We start from the raw sequence: 26,774 nt of genomic DNA, 5'->3' as shown, positions 1-26,774 counted from the left end.
CTGCCAATATTTTCTCCAAATTTTACTGTACCAAAAAGTAGAACTCCAGTTAAAGCATAGAAAAGGATGAGAAGAAACATCCCCATGATAATAAAAAAGCTTTTGTATACAGAAACAACAACTGTCAGCATTAGCATCTTCAAAGTTGCCTAATTTGAAAAAGACAATGACAATTGATATTTAAAGAAAACCAAACTATCGTTATGTGTTTTAGTACAAATCTCAGTAATAGTACTATGTATTTACATTTTTATTATTAATAATATTAACAGATTTCTAGAATCAAAAGATTCATCATGGCATATCCACTTTAATTGCAATCACACTTCAGAAATTTCATTTCATTTCAAGGTCTACTCTAGCTACCCCTTCTGATAATTTATCCCATTTTATCTCTCACTTTGCATATAATGAAACTTCTAATTCCCCAACCCTCTCATTGGTTTCATTATGTTGATGATGTTTTGCTATTTGGCCTCATCTGAAAATGAATTTACCACTTTCCTATAATGGATCAATAGCCTTCAGCCACACATTCAATTCACTAGAAAAAGAAAAAGCTGGTAGTTTACCATTCTTGGATATCCTTCTTATGCACACAGACTCCAGTAATTTATCAACTAGTGTTTATCGAAAACCTACTTTTACTGGAAGATACATTCATCAAACGTCTGCTTATCACTCCTCTCAAAAAATCGGTGTTATCAAGTCTATAATTAATAGAGCACATAATGTGTGCTCCTCTCTCTCTCTCTCTCTCTCAAGCTTACAACAAGAACTTCTCACTATCAAAACTTTCATGGAATTTAATCAAATTTCATTTTCTTCTCCCTCAAGCTTACAACAAGAACTTCTCACTATCAAAACTTTAATGGAATTTAACAAATAATTCCCTAATCAAATCCAGCAGATAATTGACTTTTATGTTCAAACATCTCAGGATTCTTCAACAGATTGCAGGTTCCAATCCCTTATACGAGGGTGGTCTGAAAAGTTCTCAGCCTAACAATGAAAAAACAAATTTATAATTTCAAAATTATTTTTATTTTTCAACATAATCTCCCTTAAGACTAATACATTAATTCCAGTGAAGCAAAAGCGAAATTATCCCGTCCCTGTAATGGTTCTCAGTAAGATCTGCAAAATACCTACCCCTCTACAGATGCAATCACCTCTTGATTCGAAGAAAAATGCTGACCGGTGAGGAAGAGTTTTAGTTTAGAAGTCAGAGGGAGCCAAATCTGGGGAACAGGGTGGATGTTCAAACAATTCATTGTGCAGATCCCTTAATTTTCCCATTGCCAAAACACCTTTGTGGGCAGGTGCATTGTCCTAATGAAAGATAATTTTTTTCTTTTGCAAACAGGGTCTTTTCTCACAAATTTTTTCGTCTGGTTAAAAGATCGGAATAATATTCCCCAGTTATTGTTTTACCCTTTTCAAGATAATTAATAAGCAAAATGCCTTTAGCATCCCAAAACAATGATGCCATGACCTTTTCTGCTGATGGAACCGACTTTGTCTTCTTTGGCACTGAACAACCGGATTCTGTCCACTGTTTTGACTGCTGTTTGGATTCTGCTGCATAATGGTGAATCCAAATCTCATCCATAGTAATAAATCGATGCAGAAAATTGGTTTTAGTCTTGTTAAGAGATTTTCATGTGAAAGCGTTTTTGATCTGCTGTGAGCAAGCGTGGTGCCCATCTGCGCAAAGCTTTTTCATGTGCAATTCTTTATGCAAAATATATCCTACATTGAAATGAACGTTCCTTTGAAATGCTTACAGTCTCAGCAATTTCATGCATTTTGACTCGCCGGTCATCCAATACCATATCGTGCACTTGATCAATTTCTGGTATTGTTACACTTTTGGGATGTCTTTCACGTGGATCATCTTCCCAGCTGGTACGGCCACGCTTCAGCTTGGCAGCCTATTTTTTTAATTGTCGAAAATGAAAGAGCCCATAAACTTTTATGAACTTTGAATGAATTTCTTTTGGCATTAAACTTTCTTTTACAAAGAATTTTATAACTGCACGATACTCAATTTTATCCATTTCAAGGGATAGAGTAACGCTTTTGTTTCAGACAGCTGTATAAAAAAACTACTTGATAGAATGATTTGCAATTTCACATGGATGCTTATGACAGATTTACCAACTTAGGGGAAAAAAATCTTGCCAATAGTGTTGCCATCTATGGTCGAAGCTGAGAAATTTTTGGACCACTCTCGTATTTCTGGTATCTCTGAACCTATTGGTAGAATTTCAAAGAAGTATCACCCATATTCCATATATTTTCCTATCAACAAAATTTCTCATCTGTTACCATCTAGAAAAGACAAACTGTAATTAGCTGGCATTTATTAGACATCTTGTGAATGTAATCTGATATACCTCAGGCAGACAGGCTGTTCTGTGGAAAAAAGAATTAATGAACATCAATATTATATTGAATATGTGAAACCTCAAAAGTCTGGTCTGGCACAACATAGTATTGATACTAAGCACAGTATCTTGTGGGATGAAGCTTGTCTTCTCCATAGAAGCAGTTTTAAATATGAATGCCTTTTCAAAGAAAGTTGCAAAGCCTTTTTACATCAGCCAAATCTGAATCGGAATGATTTTCTCTCTCTCCTCCCCACCCCAAAGGTTTGGGAGATTCTCATTTTATGTACCATCAAAAATAGTTTTTACAATATTATTTATTAATATATTGATTTCTAGCATGCAGCAACAATTTTTAATTGGTAAACCAATTGTTGTATGTATCTGGTATTCCCGTTTCTTTGATTTGCTTGTTTCTACGCACTGATGATGTACTGTTATTTTCAGTACAAAATATCTGTACTTTCATTTCATTAAAGTTAATTACTGTGATTATTATGTAATGTGTTGTTTTTAGGTTTTTATTAATTTTCTTTTTTTGGATAAAGTAAATTGTATAATAAAATCCATATAATCCAGGATTGAGCTGTTGTGTTTGTATACAAATGCTAGAAGTGTAAGAAACAAGGCAGATGAAATGGTCTCACTAATTGGGTCTGTTCACCCAAAAATTGTTGGAATAAGTGAGACATGGTTAGATGAGGATGACATCCTGACAGGAATTGAGATGGAAGGGTATGATGTGTTTCATGAGGACAGAAGGGGTAAAAAAGGGAGGGAGAGTGCTACTGATGATAGAGAAAGAATTATGTCCATACAAAGTAGAGATGCAAGAGGGAAATAAGTGTAAGTGGTTTTGAGGCAGTATGGTGTGAGATAGAGGTGAATGGAATGAAATACTTGGTTGGATGTTGTTATAGACCAGGTAATGTAGATGGTAGTGAGTATGAAATGCATGATCAAATTAGCCAAGCAAATAAGAAAATGGTGATTATTATGGGCGATTTTAACTATGGCAATATAGACTGGGATGATGAGATAGCAACTGGAAGTAAAGAAAATGAGTCTCTTGAGTATCTCAGGGACAACGACCTCAGACAGTATGTAACAGAGGACACACAATTCAGACAGTCTCAGATTTGATCATATCATCAGAGGATGTAATTATAAATGAGGTGTGCAATCACTCTCCAGTTGGTGAGAGTGATCATGAAGTGATTACCTGGGTGGTTGCCAGCAATGTGAGGAGCTTTGTGAGAAAAGTATATATATGGAACTACAAGGCTTGTGATTATGAGGAGCTCAACAGACAGCTTGTAGGTGTAGCATGGAATGACGATTAGGGTGGAAAGGGGATCAGTGCTGCTTGAGTGATAGTGATATTCAAGAACTGTCTAGTAGATGCAATGTCTAAATGTATTCCAAGGATGAGAAGGTTAAATAAGGTAGGTGTGAAATGGATGAATAAAGAGATTAAGCATGTGATACAGAGAAAAAGGGCATTATGGAGGCAGCATAAGAGAAGTGGAAATAACCAATTCCATGAGGATTACAAAGACCACAGGAGCAAGGAATCTGTTAGACAACTGTAAGCTGAGTGAAGAAAGCTTGTTTTTAGGTGAGGAAAGGATGGTAAAAATCTTCCTGTTGGGATGAAAGGATACTAGAATTGAAAGGTCTTAGAACTTGAGCAATATGTTCAGAAATTCCTTTAATATAGAAGTGGAATATGATAGATTTCTTCCAGAGATCTAGAGACTGGAAGCCTAAAGCTGATAAATGCTTTGTTGATGAAAGATCCATTAAAAGATTTTTTTTTTAAAAATGGCAAATTTGATACAATTCAATTCTTGACATAGAAAGTCTTCAGTAGAATATAAACTATGAGCACAGTGTAATAATGAGCACAGTGTAATGGTTACAGCTTTTTGACTGGGATGATGATGATCAGAAGTAGCATGATATAATGATTAGAATGCATTTTCTTTCAAAAAAACTGAGAATTGCAAACTACCATCAAGCTAAAAAATAAATAAATTTAGAAAGGCTGGCTGATTGATTGTTTTTCTCCTCCATTAAGGTAAACTGAATTCTAAAACAGATCATACTTATTTTCACAACTAAAATTTTCAATCTGATGGAGACCCATTCCATAGCACCGATATATCATCAACATATCTGTACCATATTGTACATTTAGGAGATGATCAAGGAGATGGAAGCATTTCAAGGAGCATCTCCTCATTAAGGAGATAATCTTTGAAATGCTCCATGTAGAAGTGGCAAGCAGAGGAAAGAGAGGACTATCCACAGAAGATCTTCAGTAGAATGTAAACTATGATCACAGTATAATAATGTCATAAAGGTTCCAACTTTAATTTGCCATAACAAAATCAAAAGGTTTGAAAATATCCAGAGGAAAATCTTGCTTAAGTAAATTAATAGAGTCTGTCAAAAGAATGTTTTGAAAAGAGATACCATATCGAGACTAATCATAGTATCTGAAGCACCTAAACAAAGATTACAAATTACAGTGGTAATAACCAATTCCATGAGGATTACAAAGACCAGGCAAGGAGGGTGACTTGGCTGGTAAGGGTGGCAAAAGTGAAGTATGAACAGCAGTTAGCTAACGAAGCCAAAAAGAATCCTAGGGAGTTCTTTCAATATGTAGCCAGAAAAAAAAAAAAAAAGGAATGATTATGGAAATATGACAATGATTAGACAAAATGATATAAGGCCAACTGCTGCAGAAGATATAGTGAAGATACTTAATGAGCAGTTCATAAAGGTCTTTCATTCTTGTGAATGTGACATCATGAAGGCAGTTGATGATGGGGGAGGAGAGACTGACTGAAAGTAAGCAAGAGGTGTATGGGGGAATTGAGCAAACTTGATGTTAATAAGGCTGTGGGACTTGATAATATATCACCACGTATTCTGAAGAATGTGCCATCGAGTTGACATCTGCCTTGACATATTTTTTCAATATGAGTCTTGCACTGAGTCGAGTTCCAAAGGAGTGGAAGGAAAGCAAGACTGTGCCACTTCATAAGGATGGGAGATGATAAAACTCGGACATCAAATAATAGGCCTATCTGTGTGTCAGGTGTTGTGATTAAGTTGTTGGAGAAGCTGGTGAGAACCAGGATCCAGAAGTGGGTTGACAACAATGAAATTATCTTTGGACTGCATGGATTTGCCAAAGGGAGGTCATGTCTTAGTAATCTACTTACTTAAGTGACTGCTTCCTTGGACAGAGGATAGGGATACACAGTAGTAGGCTTAGATTTCACAAAGGCTTTTGATAGATTACAGCATGATATGCAGATTTGAAACTAGAACGGATAGGATTGGATATTAGATTAGTGCATTGGATTGGAGACTGGCTATCTGATAGGTATCATGTATGGGAGAGCAATATCCAGGAAGAGGAAAGTCACTAGTGGTGTGCCTCAGGGGTCTGTTTTAGGGACACTGCTGTTTAACCTGCATGTTAATGATATTGGCAAAGATTTGGATGGGGGATATCAGTTGTTTGCAGATGATGCAAATTTGGGATGAACTATGAAGAGTAGAGAAGATATTGTGGCCTTACAAGAAGACTTGAATAAATTGAGTGAATGGGCATGGAAATGGGGATGCAAGTTCAATGTTGCAAAATGTAAGGTTCTAAAATTTGGGAAACAAAAATGGGATGTAGAATTTATGCTTGGTGAGGATATATTGTTGGAGGTGAAGGAAATAAGAGATCTTGGAGTGATAGTGGATAAAATTTGAAATTTAGGGGGCACATTGCCAAAATTGTTAGGACAACACAAAGAATTCTGGGAATGATGTGGAGGACACTGACTTGTAGAAGCAAGGAGATTCTGGTTCCATTGTATAAGGCTTTGATTAGGCGACACATGGACTTCTGTGCACAGATTTGATCATCTGGTTTCAAAATGATGAAGAGATATTGGAAAGCGTCCAGAGATGACTTACTAAGGTACTTTCTGATCTCTGGAATGTTGAATAAGAGGAAAAGTTGAGAAGATGCAATTTACAGAGTCTAATAGATAGGAGGAAGAGGGGGTGATAAGATAGAGACCTACAAGTTAGTAAGGGTTGTTGTAGGATCAGTTTTGGAGAGGTTTTATAGCAAATGGTGGGAGATCAGGAGAGAACTAGATGACTAGAGGACATCACTGGAAGCTGTATAAGGATGGTGTGAGCAGGGGAGTGAGTAGCAGGTTTTTTTGCATGCAGAGTTGTGATTGATTGGAATGCTTGCCTGAGAGAGTGGTGTCTGCAGAGAATTTTAGTGTGTTACGGCAAGGTATGATAAGCTGTGTGTGACAAAAGGATCTGCCAGATGAGTCCTTGACTCCATGGGTTCTTGGTATAATAATAATAATAATAATAATAAAATTCAAAGAGTCCTTAATATGTTAAGCAGTTTACCAGATCCCTTCCTCTTATGGCTTGTCTTACTTCGGAGAGCCTGACTGATCTGTAGCAGTCTGGCATGAGGAGTGTAAATTCTTATATCTAATATTGCAAACTGTAACAGCTGGCCATGCTTCTACACAAAAGTAGATTCCCTCTAGAATCTACTTTTGTGGATACATGGTCATACAAAGAGAGTTGTGAGATTTTTCTACATCACCTGAATTTAAACAGATCTGATGACTTTCAGTTATCCCCCTTTATGGGAAATATTGTTGCATCATTCTTCTGTAAATTCTTAATTATTATCATATTATTCATTATTAAAAATTATGGAAACGACTACCATGTTATAGATCATTACTAGGAAATGGTTGACCATTTGCAATCTTACATATGCTCTGGTGGCACTTTTTAAAATACTTCTGTTATTTGCATTTTAATTGTATTCCATTGTCGATGCACTGAAGATGTCTTAGATACTAAGTGAAAATTTAATTCCACATAAGTTTTAGTTTCCATCTTTAATTTCTGCAAAATAGGACAGCCTACATACCTATTTTAAAACAATTAAAAAATAATGTTTTTTTTTTCTTAAAAGCTAAGGCCATGTATAAAGCAATTTTTTATCCTTTCACATAAAAAAAAAACATGATTACATATGTAATATCACAAAATGTCAGTATTCTTTCTGTTGAGTATTAGTGCATTATCTAAATATTATTATTATTATTATTACTATTTGTACCATCATGGAGCAAAAAATTCACTGCAGAAAGTCTTCACTATCATACATACACCAAATTCAACAAACCATGCCTTAAACTAAATCAGTGAATCTACACTCTGCAATGCATTTCAATCACAAATACTTTCCATGCAAAGAACTTGCTTTGGTACCCCTTGCTAACACTCTCCAATAGTTTCCAGGGATATCCTATTGTTTCGCTCCTTCTGTCTCTTATCCTAGAAAAAATCTCTTTCACACAAATCTCTTTCCTTTGGTTATAACCTCTTACCAACTTATATGTCTTAACCATAAATGATTATCATCAATCATAAAATCCATAGAATATTTATGTTATCAGTTAATATATTTAAGAAAACTTCTACATTTTCAAGTAAACAAACAAACCATTTTCTTTTGAAAAACTAAGGCTAAGTATAAAGCTTTTTTTTTTATCCTTTAATATACAAAACACCTATTTTATATATGATATAACATGATGCAATGTTCATTATACTGAGTACTACTGTGTTCTATTATTACTATTTGTGCCAGAGCTTCAGGGATTCAAAATGCTCATTGTGGAAATTCACACTATCACATGCATGTTCATCAAAGCATGCCTTACACTCAATCAATGCATCTTCACTCACCAACTACTCTCAATGCAAAGAACCTACTTCTCATACCCTCCTACAGCTTCAGGAGCATCTTCTTTCCTACCCAGTTTCTCTCAATTCTATGAAAAATCTCTTTTGCATTAACATGGTACCAACTACTTACCAACTTATATGTTTCAATCATAAACCCCTCATCCTGTTTCTCTTATTCAAGCGATTCTGCTAATGGTACTCCCTCAATTATTCCTATTTTAGCATACTATTCTACAATACCGCACAATCATAATTACTTTTATGTCTTTCTTTCATCTGGTTTAGAATAAATTATTATTATTTCCTGAAAAGATTCATTATAAGAGGTCAATGCTGGACAATACAAAGCAAAATCTATCATAACATTCCTTAAACTTATCAACTATTTCCAAATTTTATCAACTTATCCTTAAACCTTAAACTTATCAACTATTTCCAAATTTTATCAACTTATCCTTAAACCTTAAACTTATCAACTATTTCCAAAAAACTTACTTCTTATCCTCTTCCTCACTACTTACTTTTGCAAATTCTGGATATGCCCCCCCCCCTTGTCTTTGTTCCATCCCCCTCATTTTTCCATATGAAAAATCTCTCCAGTGTCTCTTCAGACAGCATGCCCTCAGTTTATCTTCATAAGCAAAACTGTACAGTACTAATATTTTTGTTAATGGTCCATGATTATTTCATTTCCTTTAAATCACAGTGACCAGGTCTGAGCAGAGAAATCCAGATAAGGCTTAATCAAAAGTTTACACAATGAAACCACCATCCTTTTATCTCTCATGTCAATGTCCTCCTCAGTATTGAATCAATTCTTGGAGTTGTCTTCACAACCAATGCAATATGTCCTCTGAACTTCAAATGTCTATCTATAATTACCCCAAGATATCTTTCTACCCTACATATCTTCCAGTACAACTCCACCAAGTGATTATGAAACATCCCATCTGCAGATCCCAAATTTCAAAACTTTACAATTAGTTTAATTTGTTTGCACATAATTCCATTTCATTAAAATCCTCTTGTCAAGACAAAGCATTGCACTATTACTAATAACACTTCCAAGCTTCACATCATCTGCAAACAACTGAATATCCCTGTAATATCATTACATTAAATTTGAATGTCAATGTAATGATATTGTCTTCAAACTTAATGTAATGATATTGTCATTAAGTTTGAAGAGAAGTGGTCCCAGTATGGAACCCTGTCATAACTTTCTCTACTCCCTCTTATTGCTCCTCCTTATACTTATCAAAAAGCCAGTTACCAGTTCAGTCCAAACCTGATATCCAAATATAACAACTCAAAAATCAACTTGTCATGTAGCATCCTGTCAAATGACCCGGAAAAAATCCAAAAAAGTGACAGTGTATGCCTTACCTTCATCTACTGCTCTTGTTACTCTATTGTAAGAGGTAACCAGATTACTAAAACAAGAACAACCATTAACAAATCCATGCTGGCCTGCATAAATAATATTTATGCAGGCCAGCCTCTCATCTGCCCAATTCTGTATGAATTCTTACCAATTACTCCAAAATATTAACAACTACAAAAGAAATAAAAACAGGCCTATAGATTGATATCTCCATTCTACCACCGTTCTTATGCAATGGTACTATCTTATCCTCCATCCACTCTCTAGGAACTTACCCCATTACAAGACTTTCATTAAACATAATGGCACAGTCAGTTCAAAGCACATGGTGAAATTCCATCTAGTCCCTCTGCCTTATTGACATTTAGTATACTTAGTATTTGGAATACATCCTATTCATTCATGTCTAACACTTCACTACTCATTATGTAAAGAGAGCTCCCATTTGAGATAGGTTTTTTGAAATAATTATTATTTTTTTTATTATTATTACCTGACACCTCCAGGGAGTCCAAGGACTCATCGAGGGAGGGCATCTACTCTACAACTCTCTATCTCTACCACTCATCCACCAACCACCACTAGTATTTTCACAGACAATCACAAACATCCATGCCCACGGTGGGATTCGAACCAGCAGCCTTCTGGCTAGCGAGTGATACGCTAACCACTCGGCAACCAGGCTGGCCCATTAATAGTATATAAGTGTGTGTGAATGAGTAAGAGTTGCTTGCAGTGTTATTAGTGTGTGGGATTTTTTTGTTTAAGTTTATTTATAAATTCTTTGAAATCAGAGCTCAGTATAGTAATAACCAGTGAAGGAAAGATGGTAGTGGCTTTGTCCATACAGGAATTCAATTTCAGTCATTTCATGAGATGTGAGACGTGCTATATGTACTTGTTTGATATATAGATAAATTGTGGATATTTAAGGCAGATTGAAGGAGGGTGTGTGCAAAGTGTGAGCTGAATGAGGATTTGATGAGTGCTAGTATGTTGATAACTGAAAGTGTTGGTAGTGAAAATGCCGCAAGGAGGATGAGTGCTCGTCTGACAGAAAAGGATGGTGTAAAAGAGCAGTAAAAAAAATGTTAAAAAGTTTTTAAAAAGAGAACGAGCAATGTGAGAAACTTAACAACTGATGGTAAGAAAGACCAAAATGATCCATATGTGGTGGAAGTTACAAAACTAAGTGCAGTTAAAGATAAGGTGGTGAGCAGTGTTGACTGTGAACAAGCATGTGTGATGCAAGGTTTGAAAGTTCAAAAATTCGAAAGGATGAATGAAAGCGAAAGTGTGATGTAAGGTTTGAAAGAATGAATGACAGCTAAAATGTGATGCAAGATTCAAAAGATCAGTTGGAAATGCGGAATGAAGTTAAGAGAAATCGAGATATGTATGGAAGAGTGAAAATGATGAAAACAAATAATGTTGGTATAAAAAAGGTAACGAAAGACATGCGAGTGGCATTGTATGGTGATTCAATTATTAAAGGTGTAGTAGACAATAGAGTACATAAAGTGTTTTACTGGAGGTGGAATGAGTAGAGTGATTGAGGCATTACATATGAGAAGTAAGCAAGCAAAAGAGTTGGTAGCTGTAATAGGTACAAATGACTTGAATGCAAAGAAAGAATACATCAGATTGGATATCAGGAGGTTGTTGAGACAGATAAAAGAGAATTAGGTGATAGGAAATATAGTAAATGTATTGGCCAGGTATGACAGTGGTGAGATGAGGTAGAGAGAGAGAGAGAGGATTATGAAAGATATGTTAACAGAAATGTGTGAGGAGAAAAGAGTGCAATTTGTTAATGTGTGGAATGAGTCTGAAGTGAAGTGTAAAGGAGTGATAGATTATATTTGAGTGGTTTTGGTGTGAGTGGCTTGGTGAGATTGTTGCTGGAAGGTAGAGATGAGTGCAAAGAATGAATCTGATCAAGTGGTAAGAAATGTGGAAGAATAGGAGAGTAAGACGAGAGAGAGAGATTGAAGAGGTGGTTTTGAATGAAGAAGTGAGAGGCATGAGTATAGAGAATGAGAGAACAGTTGTGCAAGATGGACAGGGAAACAGGGAGACTCAGGTTGGCCAGGGAAACAGGAAGGCTACAGGGTAGACAGGGGAACACACTGTGAGAAAGGTGCATGCTCCAAGAAGATGTGAATGCATGCATAGACAGGAAAAGAAGGGGATGACCTGGGATCAAGGAAAATCAGTTGGATCTGAAGAAGAAAAAGAAGATGAATAAGGAGAAAAAGAAATGGCTCGAGTTAAGCATGGAGAAGTCATATCAAATAAGTGGTGTCAGTGGAACTAGCTATAGATACAGAAATAAGCTGAGGTGTTTGTATACAAATGCTAGAAGTGTAAGAAATAAGGTAAATGAATTAAAGATAGCAAGAAATTATATACTTGGTTTAATCCTTTATCTAAGTGTAAGCAAACAAAAATGAAATGGTTGCATTAATTGAGTCTATTCACCCACACTTGGAATAAGTGAAACATGGTTGGATGAGGAAGACATCCTGACAGGAAAAGGGATAGAAGGGTATGATGTGTTTCATGAGGATAGAAAGGGTAAAAAGGGAGGGGGGGGGAGTGCTATTGATGATAGAGAAAGAATTATGTCCATACAAAGTAGAGATGCAAGAGGGAAATAGTGATAGTGTTTTTGAGGCAGCATGGTGGGAGATAGAGGTGAATAGAATGCAATACATAGTTGGATGTTATTAAAGACCTGGTGATGTGGATGGTAGTGACTATGAAATGTATGATCAAATTAGCCAAGCAAATAAGAAAATGGTGATTATTATGGGTGATTTGAACTATGGCAATATAGACTGGGATGATGAGATAGCAACTGGAAGTAAAGAAAATGAGGTTCTCGAGTTTCTGAGGGACAACGACCTCAGACAGTATGTAACAGAGGACAACACACAAGGATTGACAGTCTCGGATTTGATCATCTCATCAGAGGATGTAATTATAAATGAGGTGTGCAATCATCCTCCAGTTTGTAAGATTAATTATGAAGTGATTACCTGGGTTGCCAGCAGTGTGAGGACCTCTGTGAGAAAAGTGTTTATATATGGAACTACAAGGATGGTGATTATGAGGAGCTCAACAGACAGCTAGCAGGTGTAGCATGAAATGAGGATTAGAGTGGAAAGGGGATCAGTGCTGCTTGAGTGATAGTGATATTCAAGAACTGTCTAGTAGATGCAATGTCTAAATGTATTCCAAGGATGAGAAGATTAAATAAGGTAGGTGTGTGAAATGGATGAATGAAGAGATTAAGTATGTGAAACAGAGAAAAAAAGGCATTATTGGCGACAGCATAAGAGAAGTGGTAATAACCAATTCCATGTAAGTTAGCTAGAGAGTTCTTTTGATATGTAGCCAGCAAACAAAAAAGAATGATTATGGAAAGATGCAACTTATTGGAGAAAATGGTATAAGCACAACTACTGCAGAATATAAAGTGAGATACTTAACGAGCAGTTAATAAATGTCTTTCATTCTTGTGGATGACATGATGGAGAGATTCTCCATCATGTCATTCACATGATCATTCTCCATCATGTCATTCACATCAATCTCTCTTCCACATCATCAGTTGATGATGTGGAAGAGAGATTGACTGTAAGTGAGGAAGAGGTGTATGGGGGAGTTGAGCAAACTTGATGTTAATAAGGCTGTGGGAGTTGATAATATATCACCACGTATTCAGAAGGAATGTATCAGGGAGTTGACATCTGCCTTGACATATTTTTTTTAATATGAGTCTTGCACTGGGTCAAGTTCCAAAGGAGTGAAAGGAGGGCAAGATTGTGCCACTTCATAAGGGAGGTGATAAAACTCAGGCATTAAATTATAGGCCTATCTGCATATCAGGTGTTGGAGAAGCTGGTGAGAACTAGGATCCAGGAGTAGGTTGACAACGATGGAATTATCTTTGATGGACAGCATGGATTTGCCAAAGGGAGGTCATGTTTTAGTAATCTACTTACTTATTCAATAAGGTGACGGCTTCCTTGGACAGAGTTTAGGGATACACAGTAGTATACTTAGACTTTGCAAAGGCTTTTAATAGATTATCGTGTGATAAGTTGATAATGAAACTACAGCAGATGAGGTTGGATATTAGATTAGTGCATTGGATCAGAGACTGGCTATCTGATAGGTATCAGTAAGTTGTATATGGGGGAGATCAATATCCAGGAAAAGGAAAGTCACTAGTGGTGTGCCTCAGGATTCTGTTTTAGGGCCATTGCTGTTTAATCTGTATGTTAATGATATTGGCAAAGATTTGGATTGGGGAAATTCAGTTGTTTGGAGATGATGCAAAGTTAGGAGGAACTATGAAGACTAGAGAAGACGTTGTGGCCTTACAAGAATAAATTGACTTGAATAAATTGAGTGAATGGAAATTGGGATGTGAGTTCAATGTTGCAAAATGTAAGGTTTTAAAATTGGGAAACAAAGATGGGATTTCGAATTTATGCATGGTGGGGATATATTACTGGAGGTGGAGGAAATAAGAGATCTTGGGGTGATAGTGGATAAAGATCTGAAATTTAGGAAACACACAGCTTTCAGGAATGAACTCTGGTTCCTCCAGGGGAGAACCAGAGGACATCCCTGGAAACTGTATAAGTAGGGTGTGAACAGGGGAGTGAGAAGCAGGTGTTTTGCATGCAGAGTTGTGAATGATTGGAATGCCTTGTCTGAGAGTTTGGTGTTTGCAGAGAATTTGAGTGTGTTTATGGTGCAGTATGATGAGCTGTGTGTATGACAAAAAGGACCTCCTAGATGAGTCTTTGACTCCATTGGTCTTGGGATAATAATAATAATAATAATTATCCTTCTAGGAATAAAGCCTGTATTACTAGGATGGAATATTCTTATAAAGTAATCATTCAATAGCTCAACTATGTCATCTGCTTTGGTCACCTGATTACCATCTTCAATCTGCAAGATAATCCGTCCACTATCATTTTTATTCCAACTTGTCATATAGTAAAAAAAAAAACTCCTTGGGATTCTCCTTAGATTGCGGTACCCATCTACTCTCATATTCTTGTTTTTCTCTCCTTGCAATACTAGTCACTTTCCTAGCCTGAGCCTTACATTCCTCATGCAACTGCACACCACTTCTCTCCTTATATGCCTTAGATAATCTCTTTTTCTCATGCAATTCCCCTTTTATTCATTTTGTCATCCATTTGACTCCAAATTGCTTTATCTTCTTCACTTGAAGTATGCAATCTGTCATTGCTGTCAACAACTTTTTCTTAAGTATCTCTCATGTGCTAATAATCCCTCTTCCTTCATATTCTTTCATCATTTGCACTGCTTCAAACTGGTTTCTAAGTCCATGATAGTCACCTGCCATATAATTCCACATAACTTCCTTCTGTTTTGATACTTCTCCATATGCCTATGCCTATTCATACTCCAAGTAGGGACTACATGGCCACTCTCACCAATCGGGGGGTGGAAGGTTAAGTATGCCTAGTTACAATCAGATCCTCTGATGCTATGATCAAGTTGCCCCTCAAGAAATCCAAAATTTCAGTACTTTATTACTATAGTTGAAGTCACCCATAATGATCACCAGTTTTGTGCTTGCAAAACTAAATTGCCTGAACATTTCTTGCTCATCACCATCTATATTCCCAGGTTTTAGCTAGCAACATCCCACTAAATATCTTGTCCTATAACCATTCATCTCACACTATATACTTTCAAATCCATTAGTGTTATTTCCACTGAGATTCTCCATCCTGAGAGCATACAATTCATCTCTTATCAAAAGCAACACTCCACCACCACATTTACCTTTCCTATTCTTCCAAAATATGCTATACCCTTTGATTTCTATTCCTGTTAGAACAACCTCATCTGTTAACCAAGTTTCACTAATACCAGCAACCTTGGAGAGACTTAGTCAATCAACTCCATAAACTCATTCTCTTTATTTGTAATGCTCCTAGCATTTGTATATAGAAAAACCAGTGTATTGCCAGCCTTCTTATAGCCATTATTACTCCCCCTCATACTCCACCTGGCTCTCTAATATAGTGTACACCCCCTTATTTCTCAAGCAATTATCCCCACATGAGGCCATCCCTGCAATATTCCACCTGTGCAATTCTAGTTTCCCTGTTCGGATATACTCACTTACCTAGAAAACAATAGTCTCTCTAAATGCCTGCATTCAAATGTAATCTGTCTCTTGCATACAGCTCCCTTCTATCCTCAAACATACTCTATGCATTGACATATTCCAGACCCCCTTTTCCTGCATATTCTTGCTATCATCTCATTCATCATCACTGCTCTTCTCCTCCACTCTGCATTATCATACTGGGGTAACATGCTGTCTTTCCTCAGACACATTTCTGCTGCACAATATCTAACATCAACCTCAAATCTCATGCTACATGATTCACATTATCTCTCTGATCATTTGTTCCAACCATTACTATCATCCCTTCCACACTTTCACCCCTCTTCACTGCCACTGCTGCATTTTCTATCATTCCACCGGGCAAGCATTCCTCTGACACTCTACTCTGCACAGCCTGAATCATCAAATCTCTATAGATGACACTTCAACATTCATTCATCCTTCTCTCACTGGCATCTTTAACTCTTACAGCTTGCAATCTCTATCTCTCTCTTTCTCTCTCTCTCTCTCCTCCCTTTCCTCTCTACTTTCCTTTGCTTCTACACTTGCTTATTTTTCTGCAATTTCCTCTCTTACACTGTCTCTCCCATTCTTTTGCCTCCTTTGCTCTCTGATGCTGTTCTCTTACACCTATTTCCATTCCTCTCACACTAGCCAACCCTTCTATTCTCCAAAGATCTTCATTCATCCTCCTCAACTCATTCTTTATTCCTTCTATTTTCTTTTATCAGCAGTTCTATTTCTCTCTCCACACATTCTGCTTTCAATTTCCATTCACACACACACACATACACAATCATGGCCATCAGACAAACCATCTCTGTCTGCTAAACTACCCAAGGCTAAATTTACATGTAGGTCTTTAACATTCTTCCTTCATCCCATCTATTTCTGTCCTTTGGAACAATCTCACCCACTCTGCCTTCTCCTCAGCTGTTCAAGCAAAATGTGAACAGATTCCTCCTTTCTTCTATTCCTCTTGCCCACACACAGCACTAATGTGCAATAAGTCTTGTGGCCTTTCTTGTGTGTGGACAAGATATTAAAAAAAAAATTCTCTCTCCAACACACTACTGGCATCCACAAACTGAAAATCACCTGTTTCTGAAGCACTATCTCTGCCATCGCTAAATCCCAAGATCGAGACACTCGTGTCTCCCATTGCCTACTACTGCTTGCATTTCATGCACACACACACATTCCCATTTTCCACATGCCATTCTTAAACAATAGGATGCGTACATACCACATGTATAAAAAAAAGTTACATCATCTTCAACTAGGTTACGAATAACATGGTCTTTAAATGGGTAAGGACTAGGGCCGTTACTAAAACTGGTGGCTGCCATGTTGAATATAATCGCAACATGTGGAGACAATACTGTGATCGTAAAATCTAACTAAATACTAAACAAATATCATAAAATTATACAAAAAATCGTCAGTTCGAATAGTGAAAACTTAAATACCAGTACTGTTATGAAATAAACACAATATCTTTCCTTACTACAAATACTTATCTTTTTTTTTTTTAACAGCTTGCGTCACTCATTGCATCCATCCAGCTGAAACAGAAAATTCTTCAAACTTTATTTCTCAATGTTCAGAGCCTAAATACAGCTTATAGTCCCACAATCATCTTACAGTCAAAGAGGAAGCCATAGAAAACATTTTCCCTTTTTTTTATGCCACTTCTAACCAGAAAAGGTTGTAAACCTATAGTACATTAGTATTATGGGTGGAATTAAGGATGTTGTTCTTATTTTTCATTTTATTTATTTTTTGTATACAATATAGCAAGCTCTGCTCTAGAGAACAAGCATGGAACTTTTTCAGTACTATGGGTGGACTAAGGATGTTTTTCTTATTTTTTGATTTATTTTTCTTTATTAGTCTAACAAGCTCTGCTCTAGAAAATAATCATGGAACTTTTTCAGGCCTTCAATAAGTGGTGTACGGTCTCATAAAGGACAATGAAATTCATCTTCCACTTAAGAATATGAGAGAACTGGGAGGAACAGTGATATAGATTTTGTAACATTACCAATTAATAAAGAATCGCTGTGACTGGAGAAGGGAGATGCATATACAGCGGTATATTTAGATTTTACAAAGGTAGATTACCAAACAAGCTGGTAATTAAACTGGACTGAATGGGATTAAATACTACATTAGTGAGTTGGATAAATGATTGGCTATCAGTAACTTATATATAGGGAATTATTATAACAAAAAATGAAAAGTCAATCATGGTGTGCTGTAGGGTCTGTTTTAGGACCATTATTGTTTAACTTGTATGCTAATAATACCAGAATAGTTTTACCATGTGATATATGCAACTGTTTGCAGATGATGAAAAGTTGGGGAGAACTATGATGAGTAGAGCAATAATTGCTCTACTCATCTCTACTCTACCAAACCGTAATTATTATGATTTGATAGAGAATCTTTTAAATCATCCTGTAAGGCCAGAACAGATATAGTAATAAACTTGGATAAGTGAGTGGAGTCATCAGTTCATTGTTATAAAGTGTATGGTTTGAAATCTGATAGGCAAAGATTCGATACTAATATCTAAGTTTTGGGAAGTGATCGCTATTAACTGTTCATAATTTTTATTTAATTAAGATGGAAAGTAAAAAAGCGTGTGGTTTTTTGGTTTCCTTGTTTGGTTAAGATGGAAAGTGACAAAGCCGGGCTTAATTTAAACATCAGCAAGACAAAAATGATGGCTTCTGGCAATTTAAACGAATTTATAATAGAGGGAGATAAAATAGAAATTGTTGAAATTATGATAAAGTGGGGAAAAAGTGATGTTAAACCTGACAAAAATTATGAAAGATAGAGGTGTGAATAAGGCCATGAAAGTTAGAATTGTCAAAGTAATGGTATTTCCAATAGTGGTGTATGGATGTGAAAGCTGGATTATTAAGAAGAAAGATAGAAAGCGAACTGATTCATTTATATTATGGGTGTGGTGGAGACTATTAAGAATCTCATGGACTGCAAGAATGACCAATAAGAAGGTTTTAGAGAATATAAAGATAAAATGCTCCTTGGAAGCAATGATTGCTAAAACTGAAGTTGATGTACTTGATTGAGGGAATGAGAAGAAGAGGAATACTACAAAAGAGTTGGATGGACAACATAAAAACTTCCCAACTTGAACTTACAATTACTGAAAGGACAAGAGGCCAAACGCAATGGAGAGCTTTTGTTCACAGGATCACCAAGAGTCAAAAACAACTGGATAGCAACAACAATTTTTATTATTCTACACAACTTTTTCCAATTGTTCCTTTGAACTCTAATAGTGCCATATCATGCACTTCAGCTGTGACTAAGACATGAGCTAATATATGCATGATTTACGACTCATTATTGCGATTCATCTTTTGAATGTAGTTAATGGCCAAAGCTATATGAATATATTCATATAGCTTTGAATATGAATGAATGAATATTCATATATATGAATACACATACACACACACACACATTCAGTGGGGAAAATAGTACAGTACAGTAAAGGCTGTTCCAAACAGAATTGGATAGAACGAAGGAAGTTGAGAAGATGGTTTGACATGCTTGTAGTTAAATTGCATAGTTTCCTCCAGCTATATGGCTGGAGGAAAGCAGAAGCATAAAAGTGAGCAGTTCTGTGAAGCAACACCCATGAAACCACCTATTAAAATGGCATAATGCAGCAAGAAAATGGAGTGTGTGTGTGTGAGAGAGTGGTCACCTATTAGGCAGAAAATTATCTTCTATATACAATCAAGAATTCTTAGGAAAATTTTGACTCATCACAAATGTGAAAACAATATTCTAAAGAGATGTGGGATTTATCAAGTGTTAGGAGTTGAGCAGGAGAGAAAGTAGTATTTCAAATGAAAAAGAATACCAAATTTTTTTGGAGGCTGAGGAACACGTGGATGTGATAAGTTTATGCCAGGATAAGCTAGATGTAAAAGTGTACAATAAGAGAAAACTAATTTTAACTGAAAAGAATGATATCAAAAGAAAGATGGAGAAAAGTAGAATCCTTCTCATGAGTAATAAGTCAGGAATGTGTTTTGACAGCGTTGAAATTCACTAGGTAATTAGGAGGAAATGACGAGGAAATCAATATTAATACACTAGTTATGGAAGATCTTGAAGGTCAAACTATTTGATTACTAAAAGGATTCTTGAGCATGTCACACTTCAGAATGTTAATTTATCTATAAGAGGAAGAGCATGGTCAAGAGTACAGAACCCTGGAGTACTCAACAGTGATAAAGAAATGTGATGAGAGGAAGCTACTCATTACCATGATACACAATGAACAATTAGAGAAGAAACTGGCTATCTAAATACAAGAAGCATTAGGAAGACCATACGATGTTACTTTGGCAAGGAAACCCTTGATAAACATAATCAAATGCCATGGATACTTAAAGAATGAGCACACATGGGATTCTCTAAATCTTCCCATGGTCTAAAACCAAAGGGGAATAAGGTTATGAATAGTCTGCTGTAGAAAAAGAATGGCAATTTATATTAGTGATCAGTAATTAACTGATAGGTGATTGGGTTGTGAAGATGTTGATGATCTTCTCAATCACTTTTGAGAGTACTGAAGTGAGGGCAATGAAACTATAGGTTGGGTGTTGACTTTTATCTCTCCTTTTAGGGACAGGCTGGATGAAGTCTTGTTTCTATGCTGTTGGGAAGACAATACAGGATAAGTGTTAATTGTGGAGCATAAAGTTTGGCACAACTAGAGGAATACCATCTCATCTAGGACATTTCTTAGTATCTGATTGAGTATTTTTCTGATACCCTTCTGACAGAAGAAGAGAAAAGCCAAGCTGTAGGTAGTTTGTAGAACAGTGGGAGGAGATTTGGATTTGCATCTAAACAGCTGGAGGAAAAGACTGATGCCAAAAGATCTGTCTTATCTTTTAGTGATGTTACCATGATACCATCAGGATGTGAGAGAGAGAGAGAGAGGTGGAAACATGGTGGTGGAGTCTGGTCCCTTGGTGAGGGACCAGAAGGCCTTACCAAATGGTCTCCTGCTCAAATGATCAACTGCCATTTGCAGTTGATCATTTGAACAGGAGGCAAGTTAGGATTTGGTCCTTACAAGGCCTGTTTTGGATTGTTTGAAGATTTTTTTAGAATTTTTATGGGTTGCAGTGTAAGCTGAGTGAGCAGTTGAAATTTTTAACTTGAGCCATCGAATGTATGCTGAATACTTATCATGTACTGTATGTTTGTTACATTTGTTGGGTAACCAGGGCTTGGAGAGAGTTAGAGGTGGTTAAGAAAGGATTCAGGGTGTTGGGAGAATGATGAAGATTAACTGATAATCTCGTAGGTTGTGAACAATTTGTGTTAGATCATTGCTGACAGTAAACAATCTGCTTCTCTTTCAGCTTGTTCTATGAAATTAGAGAAGGAGAAGGAAGTTAGAACAGTGAATATTGAAATCACCAAAGAAAGATTATCTTACTATTTTGGCAATTTGAGGCAAGCCGTATTTGTAGAGGATGCCAGAAGAGATTCAGTGATGAATAACAAATCAAGTTTGAATGCCTGAATGTGGTGAATAACACTGATGTCAGTATTGTGATCATGGATAATGGTAAAGCAACAGTGATTTTGTGGGAATCTTTATTTTAATTGCATTAACTCTATAATTGTTAAGCTAACTTTCATAGTAGTGGAATATGGGGAAAATCTATACAGCAGAAGAGGCAAAGAGTAAGGGTGAAGGATTTTTAGACATTTTTCACACACACACACACAGAATGCCTAGACTGCAATCTAATTGTGGCCTTGACAATACCCCCCCCCCGCCGCCACCTACTTGCAAATTGCTATTCTCAGAGTTTCCAGACACAAGCTGTCGCAGTAAGAAGTAGCAGCAGTATTATTTACCAGATGATCAAGCAGCTTCTCAAAGCATTGTCTGCACGGTTAGCCTAGTGGCTATGCGCTTCGCAACCATGGGGAAGGAGTGTCTAGGTTAGATTCCCGTTGACGACATGAGGAGCTTAAGGATCTTTCTCAGCCATAGCCAAGTTAGCCAGTCTTGAGCATGGACAGCAGGGTTTTTTCTGGGGTTTTTTCTTTCATCCCACAAGCAGGCAAACCAGACCTGTGAACACACACACACAGGATACAGCCATATGGCAAGGAAGGCAATGGGAAACCATCTTGCTCATAATCATCTCCCTAGTATGGTAGCATATAGCTACCCCCCAGCCATATGGCAGAAGGGAATAGATAGAGATAGATGTTATTATTGCCGGCCTGGTTGGCTGAGTGGTTAGCATATCTGCTCTCCAGCCAAAATGCCACGGGTTCGAATCCCACCATGGGCATGGATGTTTGTGATTGTCTGTGAAAATACTAGCGATGGTGGTCTGGGATAGATGGCATTGGTGTAGATGATCTGGGATAGATGGCAGTGGTGTAGATGATGAAGGTAGTTGTGGTTGGTGGCGACAGAAACTTGTAGAGTAGATACCCTCCCTCGATGAGTCTTTGGACTCCCTGGAGGTGTTACATAAAAATAATAATAAATACCATCAAGTTTGGTCCTGTGTACCTACTTAGCAGCCAGTGTGCGGAGATTGCTTCACTGCTGTACCCTTGAATGGAGAGGCAATAGTTTCCTAGTTAATTAATTACAGAATGGGAGCATACTCACTTTGATGGTGATGTGATACTCAGGATAGTGCTGTTTCCACAGGTAATGAAAATTCTACCAAGTGGAAGTCTAGTTGATATTTCCTTCAACTAGGGAAGATAAGCTTATAAGGCTGCAGAAATAGCAAATTTTTCTTTCTCATTGTTGTCATTTTCTATGATATTGACTTTTGGAGCAACATCTTTTCTTGTGTTTACTAAAGAGTATAATCTACAAAGTGTTAACAAGATGCAGACTGTAGGAATATTGAGGAAAAAAAGAAGAACCTTGTTAACCGAATGTTAACAAGTTTCTTCTTTCTCCTCAATATTCTGCCCTATCCATAGAACCATAGGTTAAAGAACTTGTTTTGTGTTGCATTATCATAAAAAAAAATATGAGACAGTAAAAATTTTAACTTAATATCTCTTTTATGAAACTTACATGCTTTCCAGTGATGGTAAAAAATCTAAGAATAACAACAGCAAATCCAAAAGAATTACTCAGATCATTCTAGAAAAAGAAAATAATAATTATCCTTTCAAGAACATGTATAATTACATAATTATTTTTTCAATTAAAGTAGATAACTGCATTGATTTTATATTAAAAACATATGAATATTAATGTTCATGTATATAAAAAAAAGTATATTATAATAGTGAAAATAAGTCACCATAATTAGTGAAAAATTACACAGAAGTTTCCTTATAAGTTTGATTACACTATGGGAGGAATGAAGAGTGAAAAAACGATTTTATATTTTATCATTACTAAGAATCTGAAAAGTGTAAAGAGTAAAAAAAAAATATGAGGCAGTAAAAATTTTAACTTAATATCTCTTTTATGAGACTTATGAATTTTATGAATAGATGCTGAGGAAAAAAAAAGGCTGTATGGACACTAATTAAAAAAAGAAAAAGAGATGGAAGTGAAACTACATCAGGTGGAATGTGGATCTTTCCTATATGGATTATTATTGTTTCCTTAAGAGATAGGATCATTCCATCTGATCTCATCAAATTTAAAATTCAGCTGAAACCACATAATTGTGTATTTTGATGAAAGCAAGTAATTTTGACAGAAGATGATAAAGCTAGTGGGATTGAATGCGATGGGTATAGCGTGTTCAGGAGTGACAGGGTGAATAAAAAGGGGGGAGGAGTGTTATTGATGATAGCTGATGAGCTTCAGCCAAGGAGTATAGAAGTTGAACTGCAGGATGGGGAAAAAAGCACATTTGAGGCTGTTTGGTGTGAGATACAATCTAGCAGAACAAAATATACAATTGGGTGCTGCTATAGACCGGGTGATGGAGTGGATGGTGGGAATAGTATGCATAAGCAAATAGAAGAAATGAATGGAAGGAGGGTAATTATTATGGGTGATTTCAATTATGGTAACATTGACTGGAAAGAGGAGAGGGCACATGGGAGGAAGGAATTGGATTTTATGCAGTTATTAAGGGACAACTATCTACGGCAACATGTATTGGAAAATACCAGGGGGCAGAGAGTGCTGGACCTAGTAATTGCAACTGAGAATGTAGCTGTAACGAACATGACCATGTTGCCACCAATTGGTGAGAGTGACCATAAGGTCATGACTTGGGAGGTGGCTAAAGGAGTCGAATTTACAATTAAGACAGGGTATATGTGGAATTACCGGGCTGGTAAGTATGACAAGCTTAGGTGTGTGCTTGGCTCAATGCCATGGCATGTAAAACTGCAAGGGCTGGATGTTGATGGTGCATGGGAGGTGGTTAAGAACTGTTTGCAGGAGGCAATGGTTGACTGTATACCAAGAGTCCGAATAATAAATCAGGTAGGGGTTAAATGGATGAATAACACTATTAAGCTTGAGCTGCAAAAAAAGAAACAATTGTGGAGGAAATTTAAGGACAAGGGTGACCATCAGGTGCATGAACAGTATAAAGCTCAGGCCAGGATGGTAACAAGGGTGGTAAGAAAAGCAAAAGCAGATTACGAAAGGAAATTGGCCATGCAGGCTAAAGAGAATCCCAAACAGTTTTTTCAATATGTTGCAAGTAAAAGGAAAAATGCTCATGGTAGAATGATCTTAAAAAATGCTGAGGGTAGGGAGGTAACTGAATCAGTCGATGTTGTGGAATTACTGAGCGAGCACTTTGCAAGAGTATATCATCCAGGTGGTGGCTTTGTGGAAATGGAGGAACCAACAGCTTATACTGGAATTGTGATGAATGAGGTAGAGGTAACTAGTCTATTACAGAACCTCAATGTCAATACATCTGTGGGATTGGATGGTATACCAGCTCATGTCGTACGTGAAGCGGCCAAAGAATTGTCAGTGCCCTTGACCATTATGTTTAATTTGAGCCTCAGGACTGGGTCAGTCCCAAGGGGGTGGAAAGAGGGGAAAATAGTTCCACTGCACAAAGGTGGTTCCAAGGCTGCTGTTGAAAATTACCGGCCAATCAGCATAACAGGAATCATTATCAAGGTCTTAGAGAAAATAGTCAAGAGGAAAATACAAGATTGGATAGAAGAAAATGGGATAATGTATCGGGGACAGCATGGTTTTGTGAAGGGTAGGTCATGCCTCAGTAACTTGCTCACGTATTATAACACAGTGACGGCTGAACTGGATAAGGGTAATGGGTTTACAGTGATTCTGCTGGACCTTGCTAAGGCCTTTGACAGGATACCACATGGAATTCTAATCAGTAAATTGCAGCATATGGGAATGGACATAGGGTTGGTGAGATGGATAGGAGGGTGGTTGACGGAGAGATATCAGAGAGTGGTTTACTCAGGAGTAGAGTCCACTAGACAGCCTGTGACTAGTGGTGTACCACAAGGATCTGTTCTTGGACCACTGCTGTTTAATTTGTTCATAAATGATATAGGAAAGGATCTGAGAGGAACAGTTCATTTGTTTGCGGATGATGCGAAGTTGGGTAGGGCAATAGTGAATGCAGATGACGTCAAAATTTTGCAGGATGATTTGGATAGATTGGAGGTCTGGGCTAGGGAGAATGGATGTCAATTTAATGTGGCAAAATGTAAGGTTATGCATTTTGGGGTGAAAAGATGGGAGGCAGTTTACTGCATTGGTGGAACCGTGCTCCAGGAAATTGATGAGGCACGAGATTTAGGAGTGTTGGTGGATAAGGAATTGAAATTTAGGGGACACATTGCAAAAGTGGCCAAATCAGCTCATCAAATCACTTGGTTGCTGAAGAATACGTTGACAAGCAGAGACAAGCAGGTTATTGTTCCTCTGTATCGAGCCTTGATAAGACCTCATCTCGACTACTGTGCTCAGATTTGGTCACCTAGGTTTCTTCTTGATGGGGAGGAGGTGGAGAGGATCCAGAGGCGAGTGACCAAGATGATAGCAGGTCTGTGGAATGAACCGTATGAGAACAGGTTGAGGATTTGTGGGTTGCAAAAATTGGTTGATAGGCGGAGGAGGGGAGATATGATTGAGACATTCAAATTACTGAAGGGTTTCTATAAAATTAATTCAGAAGATATTTTTGAGAACAGGGCTGGTTGTGGGAGGACTAGGGGACATCCATGGAAACTGGGCAAAAGTGTGGTTAGTAAAGGTGTTAGAGCTGGGTTCTTTACTTTTAGAGTAGTGAATGAGTGGAATGCGCTCCCTGAGTCTGTGGTGGATGCTGTGACAGTGAATGAGTTTAAGGCGAGGTATGATAGATACTGTATGAATGTCGAATAGTTGTGATGAAAATGATTTGGGGCCTCCCTCGATGAGTCTAATGACTCCCTGGAGTTGCCCGTAATAATAATAATAATAATAATAATAATAATAATAATAATTTTGTAACCCTATCCTTTAGATGGAAGAAAATACTTTTTTTTTAGATTATCCTGGAATTCTATTAATTATGGTGGCATTTTTATTCGACAAATCCAGAGAATTTTTATAATTTTGGAGGGTCTTAAAATTAATCATAGCTTACACCTTCCAAACTGTCTGTTCAATTTCTGGTTATTATTTTTACTGCTATTTTTGGATGACTTAAATCCAGTTAGAGTTGAGACCTATGAATGTAGTAATACTACTAACAATATTTCATGTCGCAGTGAGTTTGAAGCCATCTGGTGTGAGGTGGAATCTAACAAGACAAATTACACAGTGGGGTATTGTTACAGACCTGGTGGATCAGTGCTGGTGATGAAGAAATGCATCACCAAATAGAAAAGATGAGTGCGAAAAGAGTAATCATAATGGGAGACTTTAATTATCCAAATAGTGATTGGGTAGCAGTAGAATCTCATGAGAAGAATGAAAATGCATTTATTGAGC

The 26,774-nt window shown here is 36.9% G+C and overlaps 1 protein-coding gene across 1 annotated transcript in view; it reads right to left on the bottom strand.

Moving 5' to 3' along the window:
• Positions 1-26,774, bottom strand: part of na (sodium leak channel non-selective protein na) — a 1,005,813-nt gene that overhangs the window by 196,149 nt on the left and 782,890 nt on the right. Inside the window, exons 33-34 of the mRNA XM_090411658.1 lie at positions 22,905-22,973; positions 1-149 (exon numbers count right to left, since the gene is read on the bottom strand). Coding sequence (XP_090267784.1) covers positions 1-149; positions 22,905-22,973 — 218 coding nt within the window. The remainder of the gene's footprint in view (positions 150-22,904; positions 22,974-26,774) is intronic.

The sequence above is a fragment of the Typopeltis vanoorti genome, chromosome 21 (assembly GCF_054136105.1).
Source record: "Typopeltis vanoorti isolate ZY-2024b chromosome 21, IOZ_Tvanoo_1.0, whole genome shotgun sequence".
Taxonomy (NCBI): Eukaryota; Metazoa; Arthropoda; class Arachnida; order Uropygi; family Thelyphonidae; genus Typopeltis; species Typopeltis vanoorti.
The sequence above is the reverse complement of the archived record's forward strand: the minus strand, read 5'-3'. Positions and strand labels throughout refer to the sequence as shown.